Source organism: Chelonia mydas, chromosome 14, assembly GCF_015237465.2.
Source record: "Chelonia mydas isolate rCheMyd1 chromosome 14, rCheMyd1.pri.v2, whole genome shotgun sequence".
Taxonomy (NCBI): Eukaryota; Metazoa; Chordata; order Testudines; family Cheloniidae; genus Chelonia; species Chelonia mydas.
The window spans coordinates 36,834,249-36,859,829 of record NC_051254.2 but is presented as its reverse complement, the minus strand read 5'-3'; the positions used below and the strand labels follow the sequence as shown (position 1 = coordinate 36,859,829).

The window sequence follows — 25,581 nt, the reverse complement described above, 5'->3', positions numbered from 1 at the left end:
TGGTTCTCCCATTCTTGAGGCTGTTGGGTGGATTCCAGTCTGCCCTCCGGGGGTCCTCTGGTTATTTCCACTTGACGCCTTCTTCAGCCGATGGACACTGGATTCTTAGGCTGGCACCTCCCTGATCATTCAGTTATTATCCACACCAAGCATCCATCCACATACATCCTCTATCTCTATTTTAATCACAATTGTTAATACAACAAAAGGGCGGGGAGTCTCTGGGTGCTGTTTCTGTTGTTAGAGTATTGCTTTGAGTCTCTGTGAATTGCTTTGAGAACAGACTCTGTCTTAGAATGTACTAACACAATTAGCAGCTTGCAAGTTTTCACACACAGAGGGAGAGAAACAGTACCAAAAACCAAGAGACCTCTTAATTAGTAATACCCTGGAATTTAAACTATGGGGAATCAAACTCATTTGTGATTTTAATATAGAACTTCTTTAATATGATCCAACAATTAAATAAGAGATTTGTAACACAATTATGGTAGCACTGATATAATTCCCTGTGTTGTGGGTTTTCAGTGAGTTCAGTGCATGCAAAGGAAAGTGGAATGTGAATGTTAAAAATAAAATGCTCCTGTCCGAGTTTCGCTGATAATGTAACTTGGAAAAATATAGTCTGTATTGAACTGATCAATGATTTCACAATATGCTTTTCTCTGGTGTGTTACTGAGACATTACAAATGAGAATATGCTAATTGCATAATGATTTTTGATAAGTCAGTATAAAATTTTTGAAATAATCGCATTACCAGTATAATTTGTGAATATATTTACACTTCCAGATAGCCTTGGTGAAAAAAACAGAATTGTTAATAATTGACCCCTTGTGTGACGAGATGAGATACGAAAGAACATGCCTGAGGAATTGGAGGTGATTTAGTAGATACTTACTTTTACAGTGGACATGAACTGTTCCGCTGACATTTTTTTTAAAGGGAATGTAACAATAGTGAGAGTAATATCTTCCCGTTAGTGACAACTAAAAATTGAAACAGCATGGACTTGTACTGAATATGCTTAGTAATGGACTTTGAGTGAACTTGTGTGATTTGACTGTGGGGAACGACTTCACAGAATGTGGACACGAAACAGTAGCATGTTGCATGAGTGAGAATGTGTTGTTATCAACATGGGGCACGGCAAATCAGGTGATACATTGTGTAAGAGTGAGACAATCCTATGAAAGCAAGTGTGTATATATGCGAGCAATAAGTCATTTCAATCATTAATTAAAAAGAGATAGAACTGATTTGTATCTAGGTCCAGAAACCGGAGGGGAAAGAAAAAAAAGGAAAGAAAAGCTCATTTATGCAGTCTGCTAATATACTCTCTAAAAATTTCAGAAACTTCATCAAACAATTAACTAGAAAATCCTCATCTGATTGGAATAGTAAAATTGTTCAGCATCCCAGACACAGTGATGGCCACAACTGCGGACCTCTCATCTTAAAGGTATTGAATACCAAATTGCCATTATCATTTATTATGTACGTGTAATTATCCAGGGTGAAAGTAAATGCCAGAGATAACCAGTGGGCACTGCACCGGCATCCTTGCCAAGGTGTGTGGGGTGGGCTTGTGGCCCCCAGAAGGGATGGGGTCTCCAGTGGAAGGTGCGGTGCTGGGGGGCCAGATTCCACCAGCCAGCCCTTCCTGACAGCTGCTGCTGCAGTGGCCAGGAGCACCAGGCTCTTGTAAATTGCCAGAACACAGGGCCCCTTTTGCTCCCCCACTGTCGGCGGCCCTGCCAGTAGCCGCGTTGCCGGACCCTATGGCAGGGCCGCTGATGCGGGGGGGAATGTGATAAAGGGGGCAGCGATGTTAAAGCATAAAGCACTGCCAGAGTACTCAAAAATCTGAATGGGGTGAATGGTTGCTATTGATCGACCAGTTGAATGAAATTGATATTCATATATACAGCTGCAATGAAGTAAAAATTTGAGAAAATATGACTCACAAAAAAGAAAAAGATATATTCAAACCAGTGACTGGATTAAAATATTGACATTAATTAATAACTCAAGGTTTGCATTTTCAGTGTTGGTCGTAACGTATTCATCATTTCACCGTGCTATATTGATTTTTCAGAAAGTGTGGAGGAATACTGCACATTCTGCAACCTTGTCAACAGGGAAAACTGAGGATTACACGATGGTAAGAAACAGAATTGTATGAGAAATAAATGCCATAAACTGCCTAAGGATCATGATTCTTGAAAAAATTCCACATCAGTAAACATTTTCATCATGCTGATAGGCATCTGTTAGGTAATGCTGACATGTGGAAGGAATAGCATGGGTGAATGCAAAGTATGTGTAACATTATAACTTCTGCGATTTCATTTTCTCAATTGTTATGTAGCAAAGGTCCAGTGTGATTCTTGTAAGAGGTGGGCACATATGCCGTGCATTCCAGAAGGAACCAATCAAGACTACCTGACTGATGAGAAGAAAGAGTACGACTGCAAAAATTGTGCATAGTTCCCTTCTTTACCAAAAAAAAAAAAACCCCCAAAACTCATTATGTTTAAATGTCTCTTGTTCAAAACATAATGCAACCAAAAGAAATTTTTTTTTTTAAATACCAGATTATAATAATAAATGTTTTTCATTTGAAAAAAAATATTCTCGGTATTTGTGTCCATGTGTATAATGCAAATTATAAAAGCAGCAAGGAGGAAGCAAATCGTGAGTGTTTTCAACCACAAAAACCCATCCCTCCTGATTTGCAACCATCCCTAGATCAGTGACAGGTGCATGGGCATCCAAGTCATTGGAAATAAGCAATTAGGAAGCCAGTGAATAAAATCAAAGGGGCCACTGTGGTATCACCTTGGGCTCATGGGCATGCTCGGTACCCCCAAACCTTACCTCCCTTTTCACGTATCAACCGCGCACATTAGCTAGGAGGGAGGGAACTGTGACTGTTTTCGAACAAAAACCCCATCCCTCCTGATTCGCAACCCCTGGACCAGGCGGTAAAATCAATCTGGCACATTAGCAAGGAGGAAGCAAATCGTGAGTGTTTTCCACCAAAACCCCATCCCTCCTGATGTGCAACCGTGGCCAGGCAGTAGCAAGTCCTGAGAAGTAGCCAAGATGGTCACTTTGCGTGGCGGAAACTGCACCTAGTTGCAAAAGGGGAGGGTTGAGATTTGTGTCCTCACAGGCTGCGAGTCACTTCCTGCTGCCGGGACTGACCCCAGCGATCGCTCCCACCCAGCTGCTCCTGGGTCCTAGCGATATCCCCCACACCGCGCTTCGCATCTCTGTGTCTGGCTTCTTTGGGCTTGTCTACACTGGCACTTTACAGGCTGCAACTTTCTCACTCAGGGGTGTGAAAAAACCACCCCCCTGAGCTCTGCAAGTTTCAGCTCTGGCAAGCGCCCGTGTAGACAGCGCACCAGCGCTGGCTGGGAGCTACGCCCCTCACGGAGGTGGTTTTTTGCTGTGCCACGACTAGCCATGGCAGCGCTTTAATCTTGCCAGTGGGGACAAGCCCTTAGACTCACAGACTTTAACATCAGAAGGGTCCATCAGGATCATCTAGCCCAGGGGTTCTCACGACAAAATTTTTGGTGGCCTCAGAGTTGGTGGCTCTCGCTGGTGGCCGCTCTGACACTTTTCCCTAAAATATTTAATTAAATTTAGGAAAAACCAATAAATATGCACAGAGGTAAGCGGGTGAATGGTACCGCTATTGTGAGGAACTTTCCTGGCTTATACACCACCCGGGTGGAGTCTTCACTCCCACTCCCTTCACCCAGAGACCTGAATAACCTTGAGGGCTCCCCTTCCACTCTAGACCCCATAACCCGGACAAGGCTGGACCCAGCATTCCTGTGGGGCTCGACCCCCAGGACAGGATCTAGGGTGTCCCCCCTCCGGGGTGCTTTCTCCGCTCCGGACACTTCCCTGAGCGTTGCAGAGTTCAGAACAAATACAATTCATTCGGCAGCAAGTAATAAAAAAAAATGGGAATGGTGAAAGGAAAACCCATCACCCCGCTCTGTGGGATGAACCACAACCAGCCGCCTCTGGAATGCCCGGGCAGTTCACAGTCTGTTCCTCGCACGTCCCAGGCCTCCTGCCTAGGCCCTGGCTGTGCTGCCGGGATGCAGCACCTTGGAGAGTTGCTCTGGCGGTGGCCAGGTGCCCTTATGCTCTAGGTGTCAGGACCCTTCTTCCCAGCATCGACCCCAGTCACGGTTATGATCTGCCTCTCAGTCCAGGCTGCAAGCCTGCTGCCCAGGGTCCCCCCTCGCTCTCCCCAGCTGCTCACAGCACCCGGCTCTGGACTGCTCCTGACTCCCTCATTGGCCTGCCTGCCCTGTCAATCAGGCTGACCTGGAGTGCTGACCCCTCCCCACTGGCAGTCTCAGGATTTTGATTTCCCACTGGCCGTTCCCCTTTCTTTTGGTGCTGGGGAGGGCCAACCAACCCCCCACCCCACTAAGTGTCAGTGGGGGGCCAACAGTCCCCTTACCCAGAGACAACATCAACATCGTAATTTATTTATTGCTAGCTAGTTAAGTCTGCTGCTGTGAAAAGTGATATGTGTATGCTTGTTCATATTTTTCACAGCCTCTCAGCTAGCTACTTCCGTTGCCACCTTGGTAATATTTAAAAACCGGACACTCCAGCAGGAGAGCCGGAACCTCCCCTGCCCCGCCTCTTCCCCTGAGGCCCCGCCCCAACTCCGCCTCTTCCCCCAAGGTTCTGCCCTCCCCCCGTCAACTCCTCTTCTCCCCCTCCCTGCCTGGGTCAGGAGGGACTGGCCTGTGGAGCCGGGGCTGGGAGCTGGAGCTGCTCAATGCAGGTAGGAGGCAGCCCCGGCTGAGTAGGGGCAGGGGCAGGTGATGACCCAGTGCCTCCCCTACCCGTAGTAACTCGACTTTGGGTGTCCAGTCAGTAGATCTGACCGCACACTGTTAGGTCCCCTTTGTGACTGGACTTTCCGGTTGAAACCTGGACACCTGGCCATCCTAGCAGCACCCAATGTGCAGTAAGTCCTGGGAATGCGTCGGGGACAACTTCTGCTTTCTGATGATGGGGGAAGTAACCAGGGGGCAGCCGGGTTAGACTCAGTTCTGACCAGCAGGGAGGAATTCGTTGGTCTCGATGAAATTACTATAAGGTGGGTGCACAACTGGTTGAAAGACTGTAGCTTTCAATGATCTGGTGTCAAACTGGGAGGGGAACGCTGGGGGGACAAGAAGCCCCAGGTGGCTTACCCTGCTCTTTGCAGGGAACAGGGAGTGGAGAGGGGTGAAGCCCACCCAGAGTTGTGGGGCAGTCAGGCTCCTAGGTGGGAGCGGCCGCTGGAGATGACAGACTGGGCTCTCAGCTCCCCACACTGCCCCTCTTAGGTTGGTGGAAGTGCTCCTGGTGAGAACGCGCCCACCGACCCAAGGAGGGTCGTGTGGACATCGGCTTCCGCAGTCATTACTGTGATGGCTGTAAGTCAACCTAATATACATAGTTGTTGGCTTGGCGTGTAGACGTACCCTTACAAGCAAAAGGATTTCTCTCACACAAAAGCTTTTTTAGCAGTCCATGCTCACTGGAAAGCCTTCCAGCTAGGACTACTCCCCCGAGTTCAATGATGCTCCTATTGTCTTTCAAGTGATCATGCTACTGAAAGTAGTGATGGGGGAGTGGAGGTGGACAGAGTCCTTTCCCCCCACCCTTCTTATACTCAGACCCTTTCTAACGGAAAAGTCTTTGCTGGGTCAGGCAACTCCATGGCTTATATGAGCTCCAAACCATCCTTCAGATGAATTGTAAATTTCTTTGTTTACCCCTTTCTTCCTATTGGTGGATGGCCAGATAAGAGTTTTCTAACACCCACGGTCGGTCCTTTGTCATCTCTGAGGAGTTAGTCTGTGGATGTTCCCCAGAACGATGACATATTTCAGTAACAAATAGGGTTACCATACATCTGGATTTTGCCAGACAGAGCCTCTTCTATGAGCCTGCTTTCTTTGTCTGAGCGGGGTTTTCCCATAATAGCAAATGTCCTGGGGTTTTGCAGAGCAGATGGGCTGCAGCTCAGAAACAGCCCTGATTGGTCACTTCCCAATTGGTCCATGCCCCTGCATCTACAGCTGATAGATTGCTGCCAGATCCAACCCACCCAGGCCCCAGCTCCCAGCCCTGGGGAGGGGGTCCCACAGGTAGGTCCTGACTGATGCCTGTCGTTGCATTCTGGGCTTGTGCCAGCACCCTGCCACTGTGACGGTGACCGACACTGCCTTCACCTCATGAATACCCCCACCGCACCCCCCCAGCACCCACAACTCTAACCCCCCAGCTCCCTGCCCATCAGTGTCCTCTTTTGGGGGACCTAGAATATGGTCACCCTAGTAACAAACATACATTAAAATCTCACCATTCTACATGCAGTTGTGTTACACACATTTCAACAGCATAATGTTCAGCAGATCATCAGTTTTCCAATGATTCCTCACCAGGCACTCTTTATATACAATATATCATAACCATCTTGAAGTGGTTAACATGAGGTACAGGGGCTTAGTCACAAGAGAGATGCAGTGTGGGGTGAGTGGGGCAGAGACAGTCTCTCTTGTCCCCACGCAGGACACTGCAGTAGATGGGGAGGGGATTGTGACAGGTTCCTCCTAGGGTGCCATCTGGAACTGGGGTACCACTGAGCCCCCCTATCCAACCAGCCTGTGCCCCCTATACACTGCACTGCTGTGACCAGCCTGCCAAGCCCTCTCCGAGGCTTCAGTCTGCACTTTACCAGCACACATACAGGTAGGGACACACCCAGCTGGAGTTCATACAGACTCTGTGATCAGCTCTGCATGGGAAGGCACAGATAAGGCACCTGAGAGTTCCTAAGGCATGCACCCCCCTCTGGAGTTTAAAGCCAAAATTATACCATCCTGCGTTGCACAGGGAACTGTACAGCGTAAGCTCCTGAAATTCACCCCCTCCCTCAATGTGGAGAGGAACAGACAACAGCTTTCTGCTCTAAGTTATGTCTTCCACACACACTGGTTTTAGATAAAGCAAAAACAAGTTTATTAACTACAAAAGATAGATTTTAAAAGATTATAAGGGATAGCAAACAGATCAAAGCAGATTACCTAGCAAATACACAAAACACAATCTAAGTTTAATATACTAAAGAAATTGGATATAAATAGCAACTTCTCACCCTAAATGATGATTTAAGCCGGTTTCAGGGATTCTTAAAGAGGGTCACCTGCCCTTGTTTGCAGCTTAAAATTCCCAGGTATTCCTTTCACAGGCTAGAAACCCCTCTAGCCTGGGTTCAGCACTTCCCCCCAGTTCAGTCCTATTTCCTCAGGTGTTTCCCAGAGTCTCCTTTGGGCAGGGAATAAGGGAAGAACCATGATAATGTCACTCCCCTGCCTTAAATAGCTTTTGCATATGGTGGGAACCCTTTGTCGCCAAGCTTGGTTCCACGCCTTTCAGTGGAAAAACACTGGTTCTCCAAGATGGAGTCCAGTACCAGGTGATCTGGTCACATGACCCTGTAGCATCCCAGCAGCCATGACTTGGAGGTGGTTTGTAGCTTCCTCAGGAAGGCTCCCTGGTGGGAGATTAGCTTCGTTGAAGATCTATTGTTCTCTCTAATGGCCCTTCCCAGCCAGCCATTTAGACTGCCAATCTTTTGCTTAGTGGGCGTTCCCCAGGTGTAAACACATTTGTAATACAGATACACAGTCAATATTCCTAACTTTAGATACAAAAATGATAGATGCATACAAATAGGATAATCATATTCAGTAAATCATAACCTTTTCAATGATATCTCACATGTGCTATCTTGTATAAAATACATCCTAGTTATGCCATAACCATATCATAATAGTACAGAGGTGGGCAAACTACGGCCTGTGGGCCACATCTGGCCCACGGGACAGTCCTGCCTGGCTCTTGAGCCCCCGGCCCCATCTCTGCTGTCCCCCCTCACCCGCAACCATGCTGCCACGCAGGCAGCGCTTTGGGCAGCGGGGCTGCACGCTCCTGCAGGGCAGCGTGTCTGGCTCCAGCCGAGCGGTGCGGCTGCAGACATGCTGCTCTGAGCGGCACATGGTAAGGGGGCTGGAGGGTTGGATAAAGGGCAGGGGGTCCTGGGGGTCCGTCAGGAGATAGGTAACAGGAGGCGGTTGGATGGGGCGAAGGTTCGGGGGGGGGGGTTGTAAGGGGACGGGGAAAGGTGGGGGGTGGACAGGCATGGGAGTCCCGGGGGGCCTGTCATGGGGCGGGGGTGTGGATAGGGGTTGGGGCAGTCAGGGGACAGGGAGCAGCGGATTTGGATAGGGGGTGGGGTCCCAGGGGGCCTGTCAGGGGGTGGGGGAGTGGATAGGGAGCGGGGAGGTTGGATAGGGGGTGAGGTCCCGGGGGGGGGGGCAGGGGTCCTGGGAGGCGCAGTTGGGGACAAGGTGCAGGGGGGGTTGGATGGGTGGAGGGTTCTGAGGGGGGCAGTCAAGGGGTGGGAAGTGGGCGGGGTCAGATGGGGGCAGGGGCCAGGCTGTTTGGGGAGGCACAGACTTCCCTACCCAGCCCTCCATACAGTTTTGCAACCCCGATGTGGCCCACGGGCCAAAAAGTTTGCCCACCCCTGTAATAGTATCTCTGTGAAGAATACGGGATGCAGTGTCACGGTGACCAGGTGGGCTGTCAGATTCCCCATTTCCCTCTGGCCTCAATGCTGGGGGTCGGCCTGGCTCCAAGGCTGGCCCAGGTCTGTTGACATCCCTGGCTCCCTTCTTGCATGTGTCCAACCTCGGCATCTCAGCAGTAGGGAGATGCTGCCCCCTCCCCCATCATTCTTTTTGGGAAGTTGTCTATGGCCCTTTAGAGCTCAGGGGCAGCTTCACGCGACACTCACAGTCCAATTCTAGTTTTTCTCTGGCACTGGTGCAGCGAGTTCACAGTTCTGAGCTTCAGCCGTCTGGCTCCGAGGAGCAAACCCAGCAGTTTCCCAGCTCAGTTCCCCCAACTTCTCCCCCTCCCAACAGTATCTCACAGCTCTGCAGGGATCAGGCAGTAACTTCATTCCCCGTTTCAGTCTCAGCCTCTCGCACTGTGACTCTAGTTCGCACCATCAGTGCTTGTGCTGAGAGATACTGATCACTGTCATTGTTCAAACCACACACAAAAATCTCATGACAAAGGGTTATATAAAGATTAGAATAAAATCTAAAAAAGGACGATTTTGGCAAATGACCATTTGTCTCGTGAAGTCCTCAACAAATCTGAGCGACATCCTGTCAAACTAAACCAATATCAAAGTATGTGACCTAACGGCCTTCACGAAGAGAGAAAAACCCACAATCTATAAAACACTTTCACATTCATAAAGTGAAATCTCAGTGAATCCTTTAAGACTCAAAATCAGGGGGGAAAAAGGTACCTATTTTCTTCTGAAATGGCTAAAAAGGCTTCATTTCTCACCTCATTATTTGGTTGTATTAGTTGCAAAAGTTTGAGCATCAATATAATTAAAGTATGAGCAAGAAAGACAAAAAACCTTCCCATCTACAAATGATCTGGACTAGCCTAGACAAAAACTGAAAGCAATTTTACCAAGAGATGGAAACAGGGCTACAAGTCAAACTGTGCTTTGAGGTTCATTGGAATTTCCCCGCCCGCTCCCAGGTCTGTGACACTTCCTTCTCACGCCCTCCAGAGTCTGACTTAAGATCATAGACATCAAAACTGTGATTCCTAAGCATGGAGAGCCAGGGACGAGGCGGAAAGTGACACCTTGGGAGGTGCAGGGGTAGAACGGGGACAGGATAAAACTCTCCATTGCTGCGACAGAAGCTGCTGTGTTGAGTGTGGAGGGTGACGCTGCTGGGGGAAAGAGGGAATCCCTGGGATTCACCCCATCGCCCTGAAATAGCACAGAAGCTAAAACACCATATTTTACTGTCTCTGCTCCCCACTTTTTTAGCATCTAGTTAATTCTGGTGCATAAGGGAGAAAATGTAGAACACTTTAATGCTTTTCAGCAGGGCCTGGAGTAATGTGAGACTGATTATCTGGGAATGAGAAAATCCAGACCCACAGGGGGAACTCAGGGACTAATGATCACTCTGCGAATGGGAGGGGGTCAGAACACATAAGTAAGGATATGATTTTGTTATGGATTTGCGGAAGTCATGGAATCTGCGACTTCCAGAGACCTCTGTGACTTCAGCCCATGGTGGCTCGGAGCTTCAGGGTCCCCCTGCCACCGGTGGCAGCCAAGAGCTGCTCCCAGCCGCCGTGGGTTGCTCCCAGGGCTCTGAGTCACCATGGGTGGCTGGGGCTCCCCACAGCTCCCAGCTGCCACAGGTGGCGGGAGGCCCAGGAGCTCCGAGCCAAGAATGGTGGGGGGAACTCCCAGACAGAGCCCCCGCAGCTGCCCAGCCGCCATAAGACCCCAGAGCCCCAGCACCATGGGTGATGGAGCCTTCTCCCTCCCCATATTGTCATGGATATTATTAGTAAAAGTCACGGACACGTCACCTGTCCGTGACTTTTATTAAAAATATCCATGACAAAACATTAGTCTTACACATAAAATGCTCAGGGTGAGTTTACACTACGAAATCCAGTGCAGGGTCACAAAAATGCACTGGCTAATCCTGACCACGATTCCTACCATAGACAGACGCTCGGAGGCTGATGCTGCGGAGTCAGAGGTGGGATCTCCAGGCCCCCCACAAAAGGCCCTGTAGGAATCAGCCCCTCCCAGTGGTGCTGTCTGAATGCAGTGGGGGCAGGGAGAAGGGGCAGAGGGGGTGAGTGAGGAGAGGAAGCACCTCGCTACCCCTGTGCTCTCCCTCGCCTCTTATCCCACCATCCCCAAACACTCGATAGCCCCAGCACCCAGCTCCCCCTGCTTCCTAGCTACACCAGCCCCAACCATTCAATCCCCAGTTTCCTCCCCAAAACCCATCCTCCTGGTCCCTCAATTTTTGATCCCCCAGAACCCAACACCTTTGCGGATTGGGGGAGGGGAGGAGTTACCAGCCCCCAGGGACACTCCCCCTGCAGGGAACAGCTCCAGGTAAGTGGGGGAGCCCAGCCCAGGGGCTGGTGGAAGATGGGGGATGGGGACAGGTATCTAGAGTGAAGCTGGGGCCTGGCCAGAGTGTCCCTCTCCTCATCCTCATGGCAGGGGAACCCCGTCTGGGAGGGGAAGGGAGAGGGGGGAACTTCAGCCAGGCAGAGGGAGCGTCTGGAGGAGTTTCTCTCTCTCCCATCCCCCACCTGTGGCCCATCAGCTCAGCAGCCAGGGCTGTAGCAGGGAGGAGGGGCTGATCGGGGCTTTTCCTCCTCTGCCTGGGGAGTCTGTCACTGACCAGCTGCTGCTCGGCTGCCTCTGGATCCTCGCCCCAGCAGTGGGCAGATGGATCCCTGGGAGCCAAATGCCCCTGATGTGTGAGGGAACAAGGAAGTGGGTTTCTCACCATGGCCGGCCCTAATCAGGGCACTCAGAGAATTTCCCTGCTGTGCGGAGGGGTCTCTGATGTCCAACATGGTGTTAGCTCCACTTGGAGCATTTTCCACACTGAGAACATCTCAGAGGATTCTTCACTGTGCGGATTTGCAGGTGCCTGATACTCCAGGACCACCAAATGCAGCTTCCCCCACATTATTTTCTGTGGGTCACCGACGTGTGAAGTCAAATTGAATCTTTTCCTGCGGTCAAGCTATTTCTAGGGTCTCTCACCCTTGTGGATTCTCTGATGTTTGGTAAGCTTTGAGCTCTTACTGAAGCTTTCCTCACAGTAAAAGCATTTATAAGGTTTCTCTCCCATGTGGATTCTTCCATGTTTAATAAGGGATGAGTGCCTAGCAAAAGTTTTCCCACAGTCCAGGCATTTATGGGGTTTCTCTTCTGTGTGGGTTTTCCGATGTGAATTAAGGGTTGATTTCAAACTGAAACTTTTCCCACACTCAAGGCATTTATAAGGTCTTTCTCCTGTGTGGATTCTCCCATGTTTAGTAAGGGATGAACTTTCTATAAAACCTTTCCCACACTCAAGGCATTTATGGGGTCTTTCTCCTGTGTGGATTCTCCCATGTTTAGTAAGGGATGAACTTTCCATAAAACTTTTCCCACACTCAATGCATTTATAGGGTCTCTCTCCTGTGTGGATTCTCCTGTGATTAATTAGTGATGAACTGTGCTTAAAACTTTTCCCACACTCAAGGCATAGATTAGGTCTCTCTCCTGTGTGAGTTCGCTGATGTGTAATAAGATTTGAGCTCTGACTAAAACTTTTCCCACACTCAAGGCATTTATAAGGTCTCTCTCCTGTGTGCAGTCTCTGGTGTATAATAAGTTGTGACTTCTGACTGAAAGTTTTCCCACAGTCCAAGCATTTATGGGGTCTCTCTCCTGTGTGGATTGCCTGATGTCTTGTAAGTTTTGTTCTCTCAATGAAACTTTTCCCACAGTGGATGCATTCATAGGGTTTGTCACCTGTGTGGATTCTCCTATGTTTAGTGAGGTGTGAGTGACGAATGAAATTTTTCCCACACTCAAGGCATTTATACGGTCTCTCACCTGTGTGGATTCTCCTATGTTTAATAAGGTACGAGCTTTGACCGAAAGTTTTCCCACAATCCAAGCATTTATACGGTCTTTCTGCTGTGTGGATTCCCCTATGTTTAATAAGGTTTGAGCGCTGACTGAAAGTTTTCCCACAGTCCAAGCATTTATGTGGTTTCTCTCCCGTGTGTGTTTTGTGATGTCTATTAAGGGTTGATTTCAAACTGAAACTTTTCCCACACTCAAGGCACCTATAGGGTCTCTCTCCTGTATGCAGTCTCTGATGTGGAAGAAGGAGTGACCTCTGACTAAAACTTCTCCCGAACTCCAGGTATTTATAGGGTCTCTCTCCTGTGTGCAATCTCTGGTGTATGATAAAGTTTGACTTCTCGCTGAAGCTTTTCCCACATTCCAGGCATTTATAGGGCTTCTCTTCTGTGTGGGTTCTCCCATGTTTAAGAAAGTTTTCACTGAAATGGAATCTTTTCCCATAGTCAAGGCATTTGTAGGATTTCTCTTCATTGTGACTTGTCTGCTGGACTGTGGTTTCCTTGAGATCCTTGCATCCTCCGCCACGTTCAATGGATTTATTTAGTTTCTTCCTGGGATAGTTTCTCAGCTGCATCACTGATCTGTGTTGATCTCCCCAGGCTTCTCCCTGTTCCAAGCACTGGGAAAAATTCCCTTCAGCTCTTCTCAAAACTATCTCCTGCGGTTCCACTTTCCGAGGACCTTCCTGCTGCTGATTCTCTTCCTTGTTCCCACTCACTGTCCTATCACCTGCTGGGAGAGAGAGAATTCAGAATCACTGCCTACGTCGGGGAGAAAGGACAGAAAGGGGAATAGCACAGGGGTAACGAACAACACAGTGACTGTTGGGGAGCTGGAGACATTGGATTCTGCCTCCACATCCCACTCAAACACTCCCAGGGAAGTAAAGTCAGGGGGGAAATTCCCGACAGTTAACAGGATGGGTGGGAAGCCGTGGCTGCTATTTTGCTTGATGATACAACACCTGCTGACTGCAGCCCTGACCTGGGTGAGATGGGGCAGAACTGAGGGCGCTCGCTCATGGCACATTTTGGGAGTCCCAGCTTTTTCCTTTACTCGGAAGATGGTTCTGTCTCAGTTTCCCTGACTCCTCACCTGTGCAGATGCCTCTCAGGCTCTCCCTTTCCTCACCGGCCTGGAGATCAGGGACCCATGGCTCTTCCCCTCGTTCCAGACGGTCGATCACATCAGGTTTGGGAATGGGGAATCCTGCTCAGGGTGAAATCAGGAAAGGTCAGGGCTCATAGAGTCTTGGTAGATTATTTGTGACAAGGAACATTCCCTGAGTTTAACCTGACCCTACATGGGACTGTGGTAACTCAGACCCCTTGGGAGCAGACGACATCTGGGAGCTGGGAAGGAGGTGTTGTTACACCCCCACTTGGAGGTCTCAGGATAGGTGTGCTCTGGGGGACTTGATGACACACACACAGTTCGGGTGTTAAACTCCTGCCTATTTCCAAGCCTGCAGAACCTAGAGCCCTCCCCACCTATGGAACTAGTCCCAAGAGGGCCAGTGAACAGTGTATGAAGGAGAAATAATACAGACAGGGTGTGACGTTATTGACGTGAACTGGGACCGTATAGAACATTGCTGCAACCAAGGTCCCAAAGTGGCACCAAATCTTGTATAAAGGGGGTCAAATAAGGTATCTAAGATGAGGTTATGGGTTGCTGGTTAGGATTATGCTATCTGTTTGCATGTATCATTTTTGTATTTAAAGATATAAGTAGCGGCTCTATACTGTCTGTATTCCAAACTTATGCTATGCTTCTGGGTGACACCCCAGACAAGTTGGTGCCAGCTCTGCCTAGCCTGCTTGATGGCCCATTAAGGACCATCAGCTATACAACTGACCCACTGAGAGAAGGCAGACACACCTTGGGACTCAGCAAGGCATGCAGGGACCTGCCTATGGACAGAACTCTGAGGTTTTTCCAGGCCAGGTGATGGACAGCTTGTCTTTGAAACAAAGAAAGACAGACCACATGGCAAGAGAATATAAAAAGCGGCTGCAGCTCCTCCATCTTGTCTTCAATCCTGCTTCTGATCTCTGGAGGGACTTTGCTACACTGAAGCTTTGAACGAAGGACTGAATGACCCATCCCAGCTGTGGATGTCCTCCAGAAACTTGATTTGAACCTGCAGTTTATTCCATCACTGCTGCAAGCCTGAACCAAGAACTTTGCCATTACTGTATGTCATTGATTCCATTTAACCAATTCTAGCTCTCATCTATATCTTTTTCCTTTTATGAATAAACCTTTAGATTCTAAAGGATTGGCAACAGCGTGATTTGTGGGTAAGATCTGATTTGTATATTGACCTGAGTCTGGGGCTTGGTCCTTTGGGATCGAAAGAACCTTTTTTCTTTTACTGGGGTATTGGTTTTCATAACCATTTGTTCCCATAACAAGTGGCACTGGTGGAGATACTGGGAAACTGGAGTGTCTAAGGGAATTCTTGTGTGACTTATGGTTAGCCAGGGGGGGTAAAACCAAAGTCTTCTCTCTTTGGCTGGTTTGGTTTGCCTTGGTGTGCACAGAAATCCCAGCCTTGGGCCGTAACTGCCCTGCTTTAAGAAATTTGTGCTGAATTGGCACTCTCAGTTGGGTCCCGCCAGAACCAGTCTCGTTACACACGGCAATACCCTGCTTCTGGCCCCTTGAAAGCTGGAGAGATGGGGATGAATTAGCCTGTCCATTAGGTTTCTGACTCCCCTGTTTCCTGGAAGGAGATGTGGAGATAAAAGGGTGTCTCACACTGGAGCTAGGGACCATGCAACCCTCTCCCACCAATCCAACTGGCCAGGGAAGAACCTGACCAGAGTCAGACATGCAGACCCCAAGGCTTCTAATAACAGAGGGGACGGGAATCGCTTACCCAGCGAGGTCACCATCTCATAGTTCTCCTGCATGACATCCCTGTAGAGGGCTCTCTGAGCGGGGTCCAGCAGCGCCCCTTGCCCCCGGGTGAAATACACAGCCACCTCTTCAAAGGTCACTGGCATCTGAAACAACAAGTATCCCCCACTCAGCACCTGCTGCCCCAGCCACAGTCCCACTATTCACAGGGGAGGAGGCCCAGAAAAGCAAAATCCCACCCCCATCCTGCTCAGAGCAGCCAGGTGGCTTCAGGGGGTGGGTAGAAGGTGAGAGCTCTTTGTTCCCCCCAGCAGACGGAGAAGGGCAGCACCTTCTCATTTCCCACACACCTGCCAGCCACAGGCTGCTACGGGAAGCAGAGCTCTGAGCCAGGGACAGGAATCCTGACAGCTTCCCTTTGTATTTCACCGCAGCTTCTGCGTAGTGGGTCCAGGCTCCAGCACTGGGAGTCTGCTCAGTTTTCCCAGCCTTCCCCAGGGCGGTGTTTCCTGTTTCAGAAATGGGGCAATCCCCCTCCCCCCCCCACCAATGGGCCTTTTTTAGAAAATCAGGCCCAAGTTCAATGTGTCACAGGGGGTTTACACACCCTGTCTCCTCCCTCCTTCATTCTGTGTCTTTCCTGCCCCTCCCCATCTACAACACCCCCTCCTGCAACTCTCTGAAAATGCCCTACCTGAGCTGGTTCCATCACAGCCATTTCCCTTCCCTGTCTCCTGGAAGAAGGGATGATCTGGAGCAAAACGTGGATGTGATTCCTCAGCCTGTCAGGGTGAGAGGGGCAATGGGGGAGGTTTCAGAAGGGGCTGGAGTCCATGTCACACCCCCTTTCCCTGGAGACAGACGCTCTGGACTCTGCTGCCACGCTGGGAAAACCCTCAGTCCCTTTATTACAACACCGACCCGGCCCCTCCCACCAGCACGAACCCCCTGAGACTCTTTTAGACACTAGAAAAGAGCAGAATTAAAGGAGCCACTTTGGGGGATTCCCCCTGCCATTGGCCTCCACAGCAGCATGTCTCACCAGCAGCGGGATGACTCAGCCAGGGCAGGAACTGGCTTTTCCTCTGTCAGCTCCTCCCCTTGTTCCCAGGAGAGTCACTCTGCCCAGGGGTGATGCAGGGAATGGATCTGGGCAGGGCTGGGAGCTGGGAACCTCCCTCCCAACTTCTTGCTCCTGCTGCCCCTTTCAGTCTCACCATTCCCCTTCCTGTCTCCTTCCCTCTCCCCTCTGCCTGGGAGAACTGGGGACTCCCATTCCCATGGGCGTTTGCTCTCCAGGGTGAGCCTGGCTGTGTCACTGAGAACAGCAGCTCGGGGACCTGCAGACTCATGGGGAGCCCCTCCCCCTCCGCTACAAACTCACCTGCAAGTCCCTGAAAGGGGCCCTTCGTGCGGAGTCACTTTCCTGCCCTGCCCCAGCACTTTCCCCCCAGGGTCTCTCCCCATCCCCTGCAGGCTCCGGCTCAGGAGTTGGTGTGGGAAAAGCCCAGGGTTGCCCTAGGGGGCTAGTTGCAGCCACCAGGGGAAGTCCCCATCTTGGCTGGGCACAGAGAGGACTTTAATGAGGTCTCTCCCCAGCACAGACCCCCTGGGGGAGCAGCAGCTGCTCAGTCTGGGCTCCAGGATCACAAGGGAGGAGGCAGCAGATTCTGACCCAGGACGCTCAGCTAACTCCCGGGCGCTAATATCATGAGCAGAGAGAGACAGACACCAGCCTCCTCTGCCTTAGCAGTAACCAGAGGCACCCCCCATGACTGGGCCTCGCTGAGCTGCCCCCGTAGACCCCAGGCACAACTCAGCAGCTGCGGATTTCATTTGCCCACCAGGACTCACACCAGAACAGAACCAGAGAACCACTTTGAACCGGCATTTATTAATGGAACTGGAACCAGGCTTAAACCAGCATTTTTCCTCTTACTCAGTGAATCTGAATTGACCTCAGGGGGAAACGGCTACCAGTTAGAATAAAGTTTCAGCAATATTTCAGCTCAATATTTGGCAAAATAAAATAAAACCTACTCTGATCTCACTTGTTACAAAAACAAGACAACAAAACAACACCCAGACATGTGATCGCTACCAGAATGGCCTGTCCCAGTAGAAGAAGAAGAGAAGGGGGCAGCCCACAGGAGCAGGGAGGGAGGTGGGAGAGAAGAAGTGGGGGGCTCCCTGGTCCCAGAAGTTAACATTAACTCTTCAAGCCCAAGGAAAAAGGCTACTCAATTCTTCTTCCCCTTAGACAGGCCTCCTCTCACCCATCCCCACCCCTTGGGGCAGTTCTTCTCTCCCAACGTCCCACCTGAGGCAGGCCCCATGCCCCAAATTCAGTTCCCCACTGAAGCAAGCAACAAGGCTCACTCCCACCCCCACTTCTGGGGCACAGAACCATTTCAGGGTGTCTTGATCCAGAACCGAACACACCGCCTGCCACCGAATGAAACCAAATCCCAATTCCACTCCTTGCGGCTCGCAGTGACTCTGGTTGGACACCAAATCCTGCTCTGAAATCAGACCAGCCCCTGTTCAGTCCTGTCAACCCAGGAGCCAGACCCCGCCAAATAAGGAGATTGTCTTTAAACACAAACATGAAATTGGGAGCAGGGTGTGTGTGAGGGGGAGGGGTTCTGGGTGGACATTTGCCTTGTAAATTCTTGGCCCTGTGGAGGAAGTCTCCTGCCCGCCCCCTATCCCTAGGATGACCACCTTTTCAAAGGCAAAAGGAGGACACATGCAGGAGCCTCAATCCCCTCTGTAACCTCGCCCCTCCTCTCCCTGGAGGCCGGACCCCCTGCTTCTCCTCTTCCCCCTGAGACCCCACCTCCTGGCCAAGCCAGAAGCTAGAGCCGGGCCATGGAATGATAAGAGACGCTCAGGGAGCCCGGGCCACTATGGGGATCCGTGACCCTCCACCTGCCCTGTACAGGGGGCTGGTGTGCAAGAGAACATCCCCCAGAGTGTATCCCCACACCCCAGGATCCACTGCTCAGGGTAGGTGGAGGCTCTGGGGCTCCTCAAAGCAGCCTGGGGTCTCCAGGTGGGTCTTATTATAGCCTGACTCTGGCTTCTGGCCTGGCCAGGAGGCGGGGCCTCAGGGAAAGAGGAGGAGTAAGGGGCGGGGCCTCATAACACCTCAGTCCCCCCCACAGGGAACAGGTTGGCGCTGGTCCTGAGCCTTAGGCAGGGACGGAGCCCTGGCCCAGGGAATCCGGGACAAATGGTCTCCGGGAGTCATTCAGCCCGGGATCGGGACTTGAACTCTGCACTTCGGGACTGTCCTGCCCAACTCAGTGCTGGTTTGACTATTTCTAGGGAAACAAATCCCCACTGGCCGCTGGGCAGGGCAGCCCCCTCACCCTTCCTTACCCCATGGGGTGGGGGAGCTACCCTGTATCTCTTCCCACCCCTCCACCTTCTCCCTGCCCCAGGGCTCTCCCCTCCCCAGCCAGTCTCCTCTTGCTCTCACAGTCTCCCTCATCTCCCCACATCCCCCCCTTTCCCTCCCAGAGCCCCCCCTCACATCTTGGCTCTACTCCAATCTCGTTCCCCTAAGCCCCATAATTTACCCCCCCCCCCCTTGCTGGTCTGGATTCCCCTGCAACACCCCAGCCTCCCTTCAGTGCCCCGACCCCAATTGCATCCTGCCCCTGCAACCCCTTCCTGCCCCCGGCCTCACATCTCCGTTACCCCCGGCAATTGTTCCGTGGCCACACACCCCCCCCGCCCCTCTTCAGCCCCCGTTCCCCAGGTGTGGCTGTCCCAGCCCCCAGCAAGGCCCGGGCTGGCTCCCCCCGCCCCGCACAGACCGGGGGCTGGCGGCAGCTTGCCCGGGCCCGGGGCAGGGAATCGCAGCCAGCTCCGCGGGGAGCAGCCCGGGGCCAAACCCGCCCCCTGCAGCCCGGGGGTGACGGGGGGCGCGGGTCTCTCTTACCTTCCCTCCGAGCGGGGCCCCCCCGGGGCAGGGGCCGGGCCGGGAAGGGGCCCTGGCCAGGCTGGGGGCTCTGCCCTGGGAGAGGCTCCCGGGGAGCAGCGGGCAGGGCCCGGCTGGAGGTTCCCCTCTCCCGGCTGCAGCCCGGGCTCCGGGCTCCCAGCACCAGCCGCCGGGGCTCGGGGATCTCGCTGGGAGCCGGAGTCCCTGCAGCGGCTGCGAGTCACTTCCTGCTGCCGGGCCTGAGCCCAGCGATCGCTCCCCGCAGAGCCGCCCCCCAGCCGCTCCTGGGTCCTAGCGAACAACCTACTCCGCGGCTCCTGGGTCCTAGATCATAGAATCATAGATTATCAGGTTTGGAAGGGACCTGAGGAGGTCATCTCGTCCAACCCCCTGCTCAACGCAGGACCAGTCCGCAACTAAATCATCCCAGCCAGGGCTTTGTCAAGCCTGACCTTAAAAACATCTAAGGAAGGAGATTCCACCACCTCCCTAGGTAACGCATTCCAGTGTTTCACCACCCTCCTAGTGGAAAAGTTTTTCCTAATATCCAACCTAAACCTCCCCCACTGCAACTTGAGACCATTACTCCTTGTTCTGTCATCTGCTACCACTCAGAACAGTCTAGATCCATCCTCTTTGGAACCCCCTTTCAGGTAGTTGAAAGCAGCTATCAAATCCCCCCTCATTCTTCTTTTCCGTAGACTAAACAATCCCAGTTCCCTCAGCCTCTCCTCATAAGTCATTTGTTCCAGTCCCCTAATCATTTTTGTTGCCCTCCGCTGGACTCTTTCCAATTTTTCCACATCCTTCTTGTAGTGTGGGGCCCAAAACTGGACACAGTACTCCAGATGAGGCCTCACCAATGTCGAATAGAGGGGAACGATCACGTCCCTCGATCTGCTGGCAATGCCCCTACTTATACATCCCAAAATGCCATTGGCCTTCTTGGCAACAAGGGCACACTGTTGACTCATATCCAGCTTCTCGTCCACTGTAACCCCTAGGTCCTTTTCTGCAGAACTGCTGCCGAGCCATTCGGTCCCTAGTCTGTAGCGGTGCATGGGATTCTTCCGTCCTAAGTGCAGGACTCTGCACTTGTCCTTGTTGAACCTCATCAGATTTCTTTTGGCCCAATCCTCCAATTTGTCTAGGTCCCTCTGTATCCTATCCCTTCCCTCCAGCATATCTACCTCTCCTCCCAGTTTAGTGTCATCTGCAGACTTGCTGAGGGTGCAATCCACACCATCCTCCAGATCATTTATGAAGATATTGAACAAAACCGGCCCCAGGACCGACCCTTGGGGCACTCCACTTGATACTGGCTGCCAACTAGACATGGAGCCATTGATCACTACCCGTTGAGCCCGACAATCTAGCCAGCTTTCTATCCACCTTATAGTCCGTTCATCCAGCCCATACTTCTTTAACTTGCTGGCAAGAATATTGTGGGAGACCATGTCAAAAGCTTTGCTAAAGTCAAGGAACAACACGTCCACTGCTTTCCCTTTATCCACAGAGCCAGTTATCTCGTCATAGAAGGCAATTAGATTAATCAGGCATGACTTTCCCTTGGTGAATCCATGCTGACTGTTCCTGATCACTTTCCTCTCCTCTAAGTGCTTCAGAATTGATTCCTTGAGGACCTGCTCCATGATTTTTCCAGGGACTGAGGTGAGGCTGACTGGCCTGTAGTTCCCAGGATCCTCCTTCTTCCCTTTTTTAAAGATGGGCACTACATTAGTCTTTTTCCAGTCATCCGAGACTTCCCTGGATTGCCATGAGTTTTCAAAGATAATGGCCAATAGCTCTGCAATCACATCTGCCAACTCCTTTAGCACTCTCGGATGCAACGCATCCGGCCCCATGGACTTGTGCACGTCCAGCTTTTCTAAATAGTCCCGAACCAGTTGTTTCTCCACAGAGGGCTGGTCACCTCCTCCCCATGCTGTGCTGCCCAGTGCAGTAGTCTGGGAGCTGACCTTGTTCGTGAAGACAAAGGCAAAAAAAGCATTGAGTACATTAGCTTTTTCCACATCCTCAGTCACTAGGTTGCCTCCCTCATTCAGTAAGGGGCCCACACTTTCCTTGACTTAGATCAACCCATCTAATGCAGCCCCCATGCCCCACAACCTGCCTCCTGGGGGCCCCACCTCCCCTGGGCAGCTTCTCTCAGCCTTATGTAGACATCGTGCATAGAAGCCACAGGATCAATGGGGGGACAGAAAGGAGACGTGCAGATCCTGGGGAGGAGGGAGAAGGGGGGTTTCTATGGAGACTCTGGGTTGTTCCAGAGAATCCAGGGGTGTCGGGGAGCAGGGGACACTTTGTGTGTGATTTGCTCTGGTAACAGATTGGAACAGGGAGCAGTTGGTCAGAGCTGGCCTCTTGTCTCCACACCAGGATCACTGGCTACCAGCCCTGGGCTGGAGTTACCAGCTCTGCTCGGCTGGCTCAGGTTATGGAGCTGTCAGAGCTTTGCCACTGGATTCTGCTGGTTACCTGTAGGACCAGATGAACCTGCCATATTTAAACCCCCTCATGTCTGCCCCTCTCCCAGGGATCCCCTCTGCCCATCTCCCATCTGTGTGGGCACTGACTGCAGTTCCCCGTCGGGCACCTGGATGTCTGCTGCGAAGCTCCTGTTGCTCTGAGTCAGGGACTGGTGCTCTTCCCACTCAGGTTTGTCAGCTGTTTCCCCCTCATTGTTTCCCAGTTGTCACCAAAATCATCCGCCTTCTCCTGATGGCCACCTAGAAAATCCCCTGAAATGTTGGAATTGATCAGATGCAGCCATCGAAACAGACCAGTGCCACCGAGTTGAGTGCAGGATCTCACTTTGCTAGGCCAAAAATAAATCAAGAGATTAGACAGCACTCTTAGGCTATGGCTCCTGATGCAGCTGCACCACTGTGAGCTCTCTAGGGCAGGCGTTCTCAGAACAAGTATTTGGTGGCCGCAGCGCATGGCCACCAACTCCCGCTGGTGGCCACTCTGATAATTTTTCCTAAAACACTTAATTCACTTTATGAAAAACAAATAAATATGCATATATACATGTCCAAATCATTGTAGTTTATTTTGTAGGGTTTTTTTTTTTTTTAGAGAATAATAAAAATAATATACAGTTGAGTTGCCTCTATTCTTTACTGGACCTACAGAGAATAGACACACAATCTTTTAAAAGACTTGTTAGCTGGTAAGTCTGCTGCTGTGATAAGTGATGTTTGCATGTTTGTTACCATCAGGTTTCACAGCAGCAGACTTGCTAGCGAGCTGGGAGGCAGCGAAACATGATGAACAAACACATGAGTATCACTTTTCACAGCAGATTTACTCAGACTCAGCAAGCTGGGGGACAAATTAAGCCCAGGATGGGAAGTGAGTAGGGTGTCAGCGGGGACCAGCAGTGGTGGAGGTGATGGTGAGCCTGGGACCCAAAGCCCTGCAGCTGAGGTCTGGAGCCTGCTGCTCCATGGCCAGAACCCAGGGCCGGAGGAGACAGTGCGGGGCAGGAGAGATGGGGAGAGGGGGTTGAGCCCAGGGCCGGAGCTGGACCCTGAAGCCCCATAGCTGGAGCCTGCCACTCACCACTGCAGGGCTGAAGCCAGAAACCCAAGCCCCACGGCCCCCAACAAGATGGGGAACTCACAACTGGCTTCCAGCTCCTCCAGCATTTGTGGCTCCAGAAATTAGCTTTGCCCCCTCCCCCCAACAAATTACCACCCAGGAGGCTGTGTCCCCAAGAAAAGCCCCTGGTCACGGCATGTGGCCATGGTGGCCACATTTGAGAAATGCTGCCGTCTTGTGTACCTGCTCTAAGCCAGCGGGAGAGCTAATTAATCCACCCCCAATGAGGTTCAACAAGGATAAGTACAGAGTCCTGCACTTAGGACGGAAGAATCCCTTGCACCGCTACAGACTAGGGACAGAATGGCTCGGCAGCAGTTCTGCAGAAAAGGACCTAGGGGTTACAGTGGACGAGAAGCTGGATAGGAGTCAACAGTGTGCCCTTGTTGCCAAGAAGGCTAACGACATTCTGGGCTGTGTAAGTAGGGGCATTGCCAGCAGATCGAGGGATGTGATCGTTCCCCTCTATTCGACATTGGTGAGGCCTCATCTGGAGTACTGTGTCCAGTTTTGGGCCCCACACTACAAGAAGGATGTGGAAAAATTGGAAAGAGTCCAGCGGAGGGCAACAAAAATGATCAGGGGTCTGGAGCACATGACTTATGAGGAAAGGCTGAAGGAACTGGGATTGTTTAGTCTGCAGAAGAGAAGAGGGAGGGGGGATTTGATAGCTGCTTTCAACTACCTGAAAGGGGGTTCCAAAGAGGATGGATCTAGACTGTTCTGAGTGGTAGCAGATGACAGAACAAGGAGTAATGGTCTCAAGTTGCAGTGGGGGAGGTTTAGGTTGGATATTAGGAAAAACTTTTTCACTAGGAGGGTGGTGAAGCACTGGAATGTGTTACCTAGGGAGGTGGTGGAATCTCCTTCCTTAGATGCTTTTAAGGTCAGGCTTGACAAAGCCCTGGCTGGGATGATTTAGTTGGGGATTGGTCCTGCTCTGAACAGGGGGTTGGACTAGATAACCTCCTGAGGTACCTTCCAACTCTGATATTCTATGATTCTATGATTGTACAGGGAGCACTAGGTGATCAACTCAGGCTTTGTGAATCCTACTGTTGTTCCAGTGATTTTCTAGACTTCTCAAATTTGGCCTTTGCATCACCAAAGTCCATTTGCTGAGCCAGGCCTTAGTGGGTGCCATCTGCTGGCTCTTTGCTCTATAAACAGGTGCAGACCTGGTTGAAGCAGATGCATCTACCCACAGGTCCCCTATTTCCCCTTATAATTTTCCAATTTTCACCCAAATCATCCACCATCTCCATATGGCTGCCTAAGACATTCCCTGAAATTTTTGAATTGATTAGATGCAGCAATCTGCACCACTTCCTGTGGTGGGGCAGCTACTCCACACAGACAGAAGAAGGGTTAAAGCAGCCTTGGAGAGGCTGTGCAGAACCCAGCCAGGAAAGGGCTTATTGAGAGAGCCAATCAAGGGAAGGCTTGTTGCAGCAGCCAATCAGAGCCAGCCAGGGCCATATATAAAGGGCTGGTCAGGTGCACAGAAGACAGTCTCTTTCTCTGGAGGCTGAGGAAGAAGGATTAGCTATCTCAGGGTATGCCTTCACTGGCAAGTTTCTGTGCAACAAGTTATGCTACTTTTATTAAAGCATTAGAATTAAACTGCCATTGCGTGTCCCCACTGTGCTTCTTGTGAGGTTGGAGTGTACCTACATTAGTAGCTCTTGCAAGGGCAAAGAGAATAGTGCATTGGAGGGCGGATATGAGGGGTTTTGCTTAACCCACCCCTGGGCTCTATCTGGACCACAGATAACCAGAGGAACCCAGTGGTAAAGCTCTGACAGCTCCATGACCCAAGCGAGGGGAGCAGAGCTGGGAGCTCAGGCCCAGGGCTGGTAGCCTATGAGCGGGGTGTGGAGAAAAGAGACCAGCTGTGACCAACTGCTCCCTGTGCCAGTCTGTTACCAGAGTGAATCATACACAGAGTATTCCAGGCTCCCCATCACCCCTGGATCCTCTGGAACAACCCTGAGTCTCCCTAGAAACCCCCCTTCTCCCCCTCCCCAGGATCTGCACGTCTCCTTTCTGTCCCCGGGTTGATCCTGTGGTTTCTCTGCAGGACGTCTACAGAGCTCTGGGAGAAGCTGCCTGTGCCCGGGAGAGGTGGGGTGCCCAGGAGGCACCCCACATCACCTCTGTCCTCCTGATATTGGGGACTCTCTGGAACAATCCCCAGTCTCCATAGAAGGCCCCCTTGTCCCCCGCCCCCTTATCCCCCACCCCCCAGGATGATGGAAGTCTCCTTTCTGTCCTCCCATTGATCCTGTGGCTTTTCTGCACTATGCCCCCAACTGTGCCCAGGAGAAGTGGGGCCCCAGGAGGCAGGGTCTGCGGCATGGCGGCTGCATGCGATGGAATTATCGCTAGGACCCAGGAGCAGCTGGGGGGCGGCTCTGGGGGGAGGATCGCGGGGCTCAGGCCCGGCCGCAGGAAGTGACTCGCAGCCGCTGCGGTGACTCTGGCTCCCAGGCTCCCGGCGAGATCCCCGACCCCGGCGGCTGGTGCTGGG

At 51.5% G+C, this 25,581-nt stretch overlaps 3 protein-coding genes across 4 annotated transcripts in view; 1 reads left to right on the top strand and 2 right to left on the bottom strand.

Annotated features, from left to right (window-relative positions):
• The window catches only part of LOC102936186 (butyrophilin-like protein 2), a 1,677,894-nt gene that overhangs the window by 875,321 nt on the left and 776,992 nt on the right, over window positions 1-25,581 (top strand).
• The window catches only part of LOC114020220 (butyrophilin subfamily 1 member A1), a 1,361,724-nt gene that overhangs the window by 783,396 nt on the left and 552,747 nt on the right, over window positions 1-25,581 (bottom strand).
• The window catches only part of LOC119567701 (zinc finger protein 883), a 65,083-nt gene continuing 46,301 nt past the window's right edge, over window positions 6,800-25,581 (bottom strand). Inside the window, exons 1-5 of one of the 2 annotated variants that reach the window (XM_037914764.2) lie at window positions 19,425-19,685; window positions 16,170-16,257; window positions 15,495-15,621; window positions 13,706-13,819; window positions 6,800-13,342 (exon numbers count right to left, since the gene is read on the bottom strand). In XM_037914764.2, coding sequence (XP_037770692.1) covers window positions 11,721-13,342; window positions 13,706-13,819; window positions 15,495-15,621; window positions 16,170-16,193 — 1,887 coding nt within the window. In that variant the 5' untranslated portion in view covers window positions 16,194-16,257; window positions 19,425-19,685 and the 3' untranslated portion in view covers window positions 6,800-11,720. Of the gene's footprint in view, window positions 13,343-13,705; window positions 13,820-15,494; window positions 15,622-16,169; window positions 16,258-19,424 lie in introns of those variants that run through there. The other variant, XM_043527990.1, reaches the window with a different exon arrangement.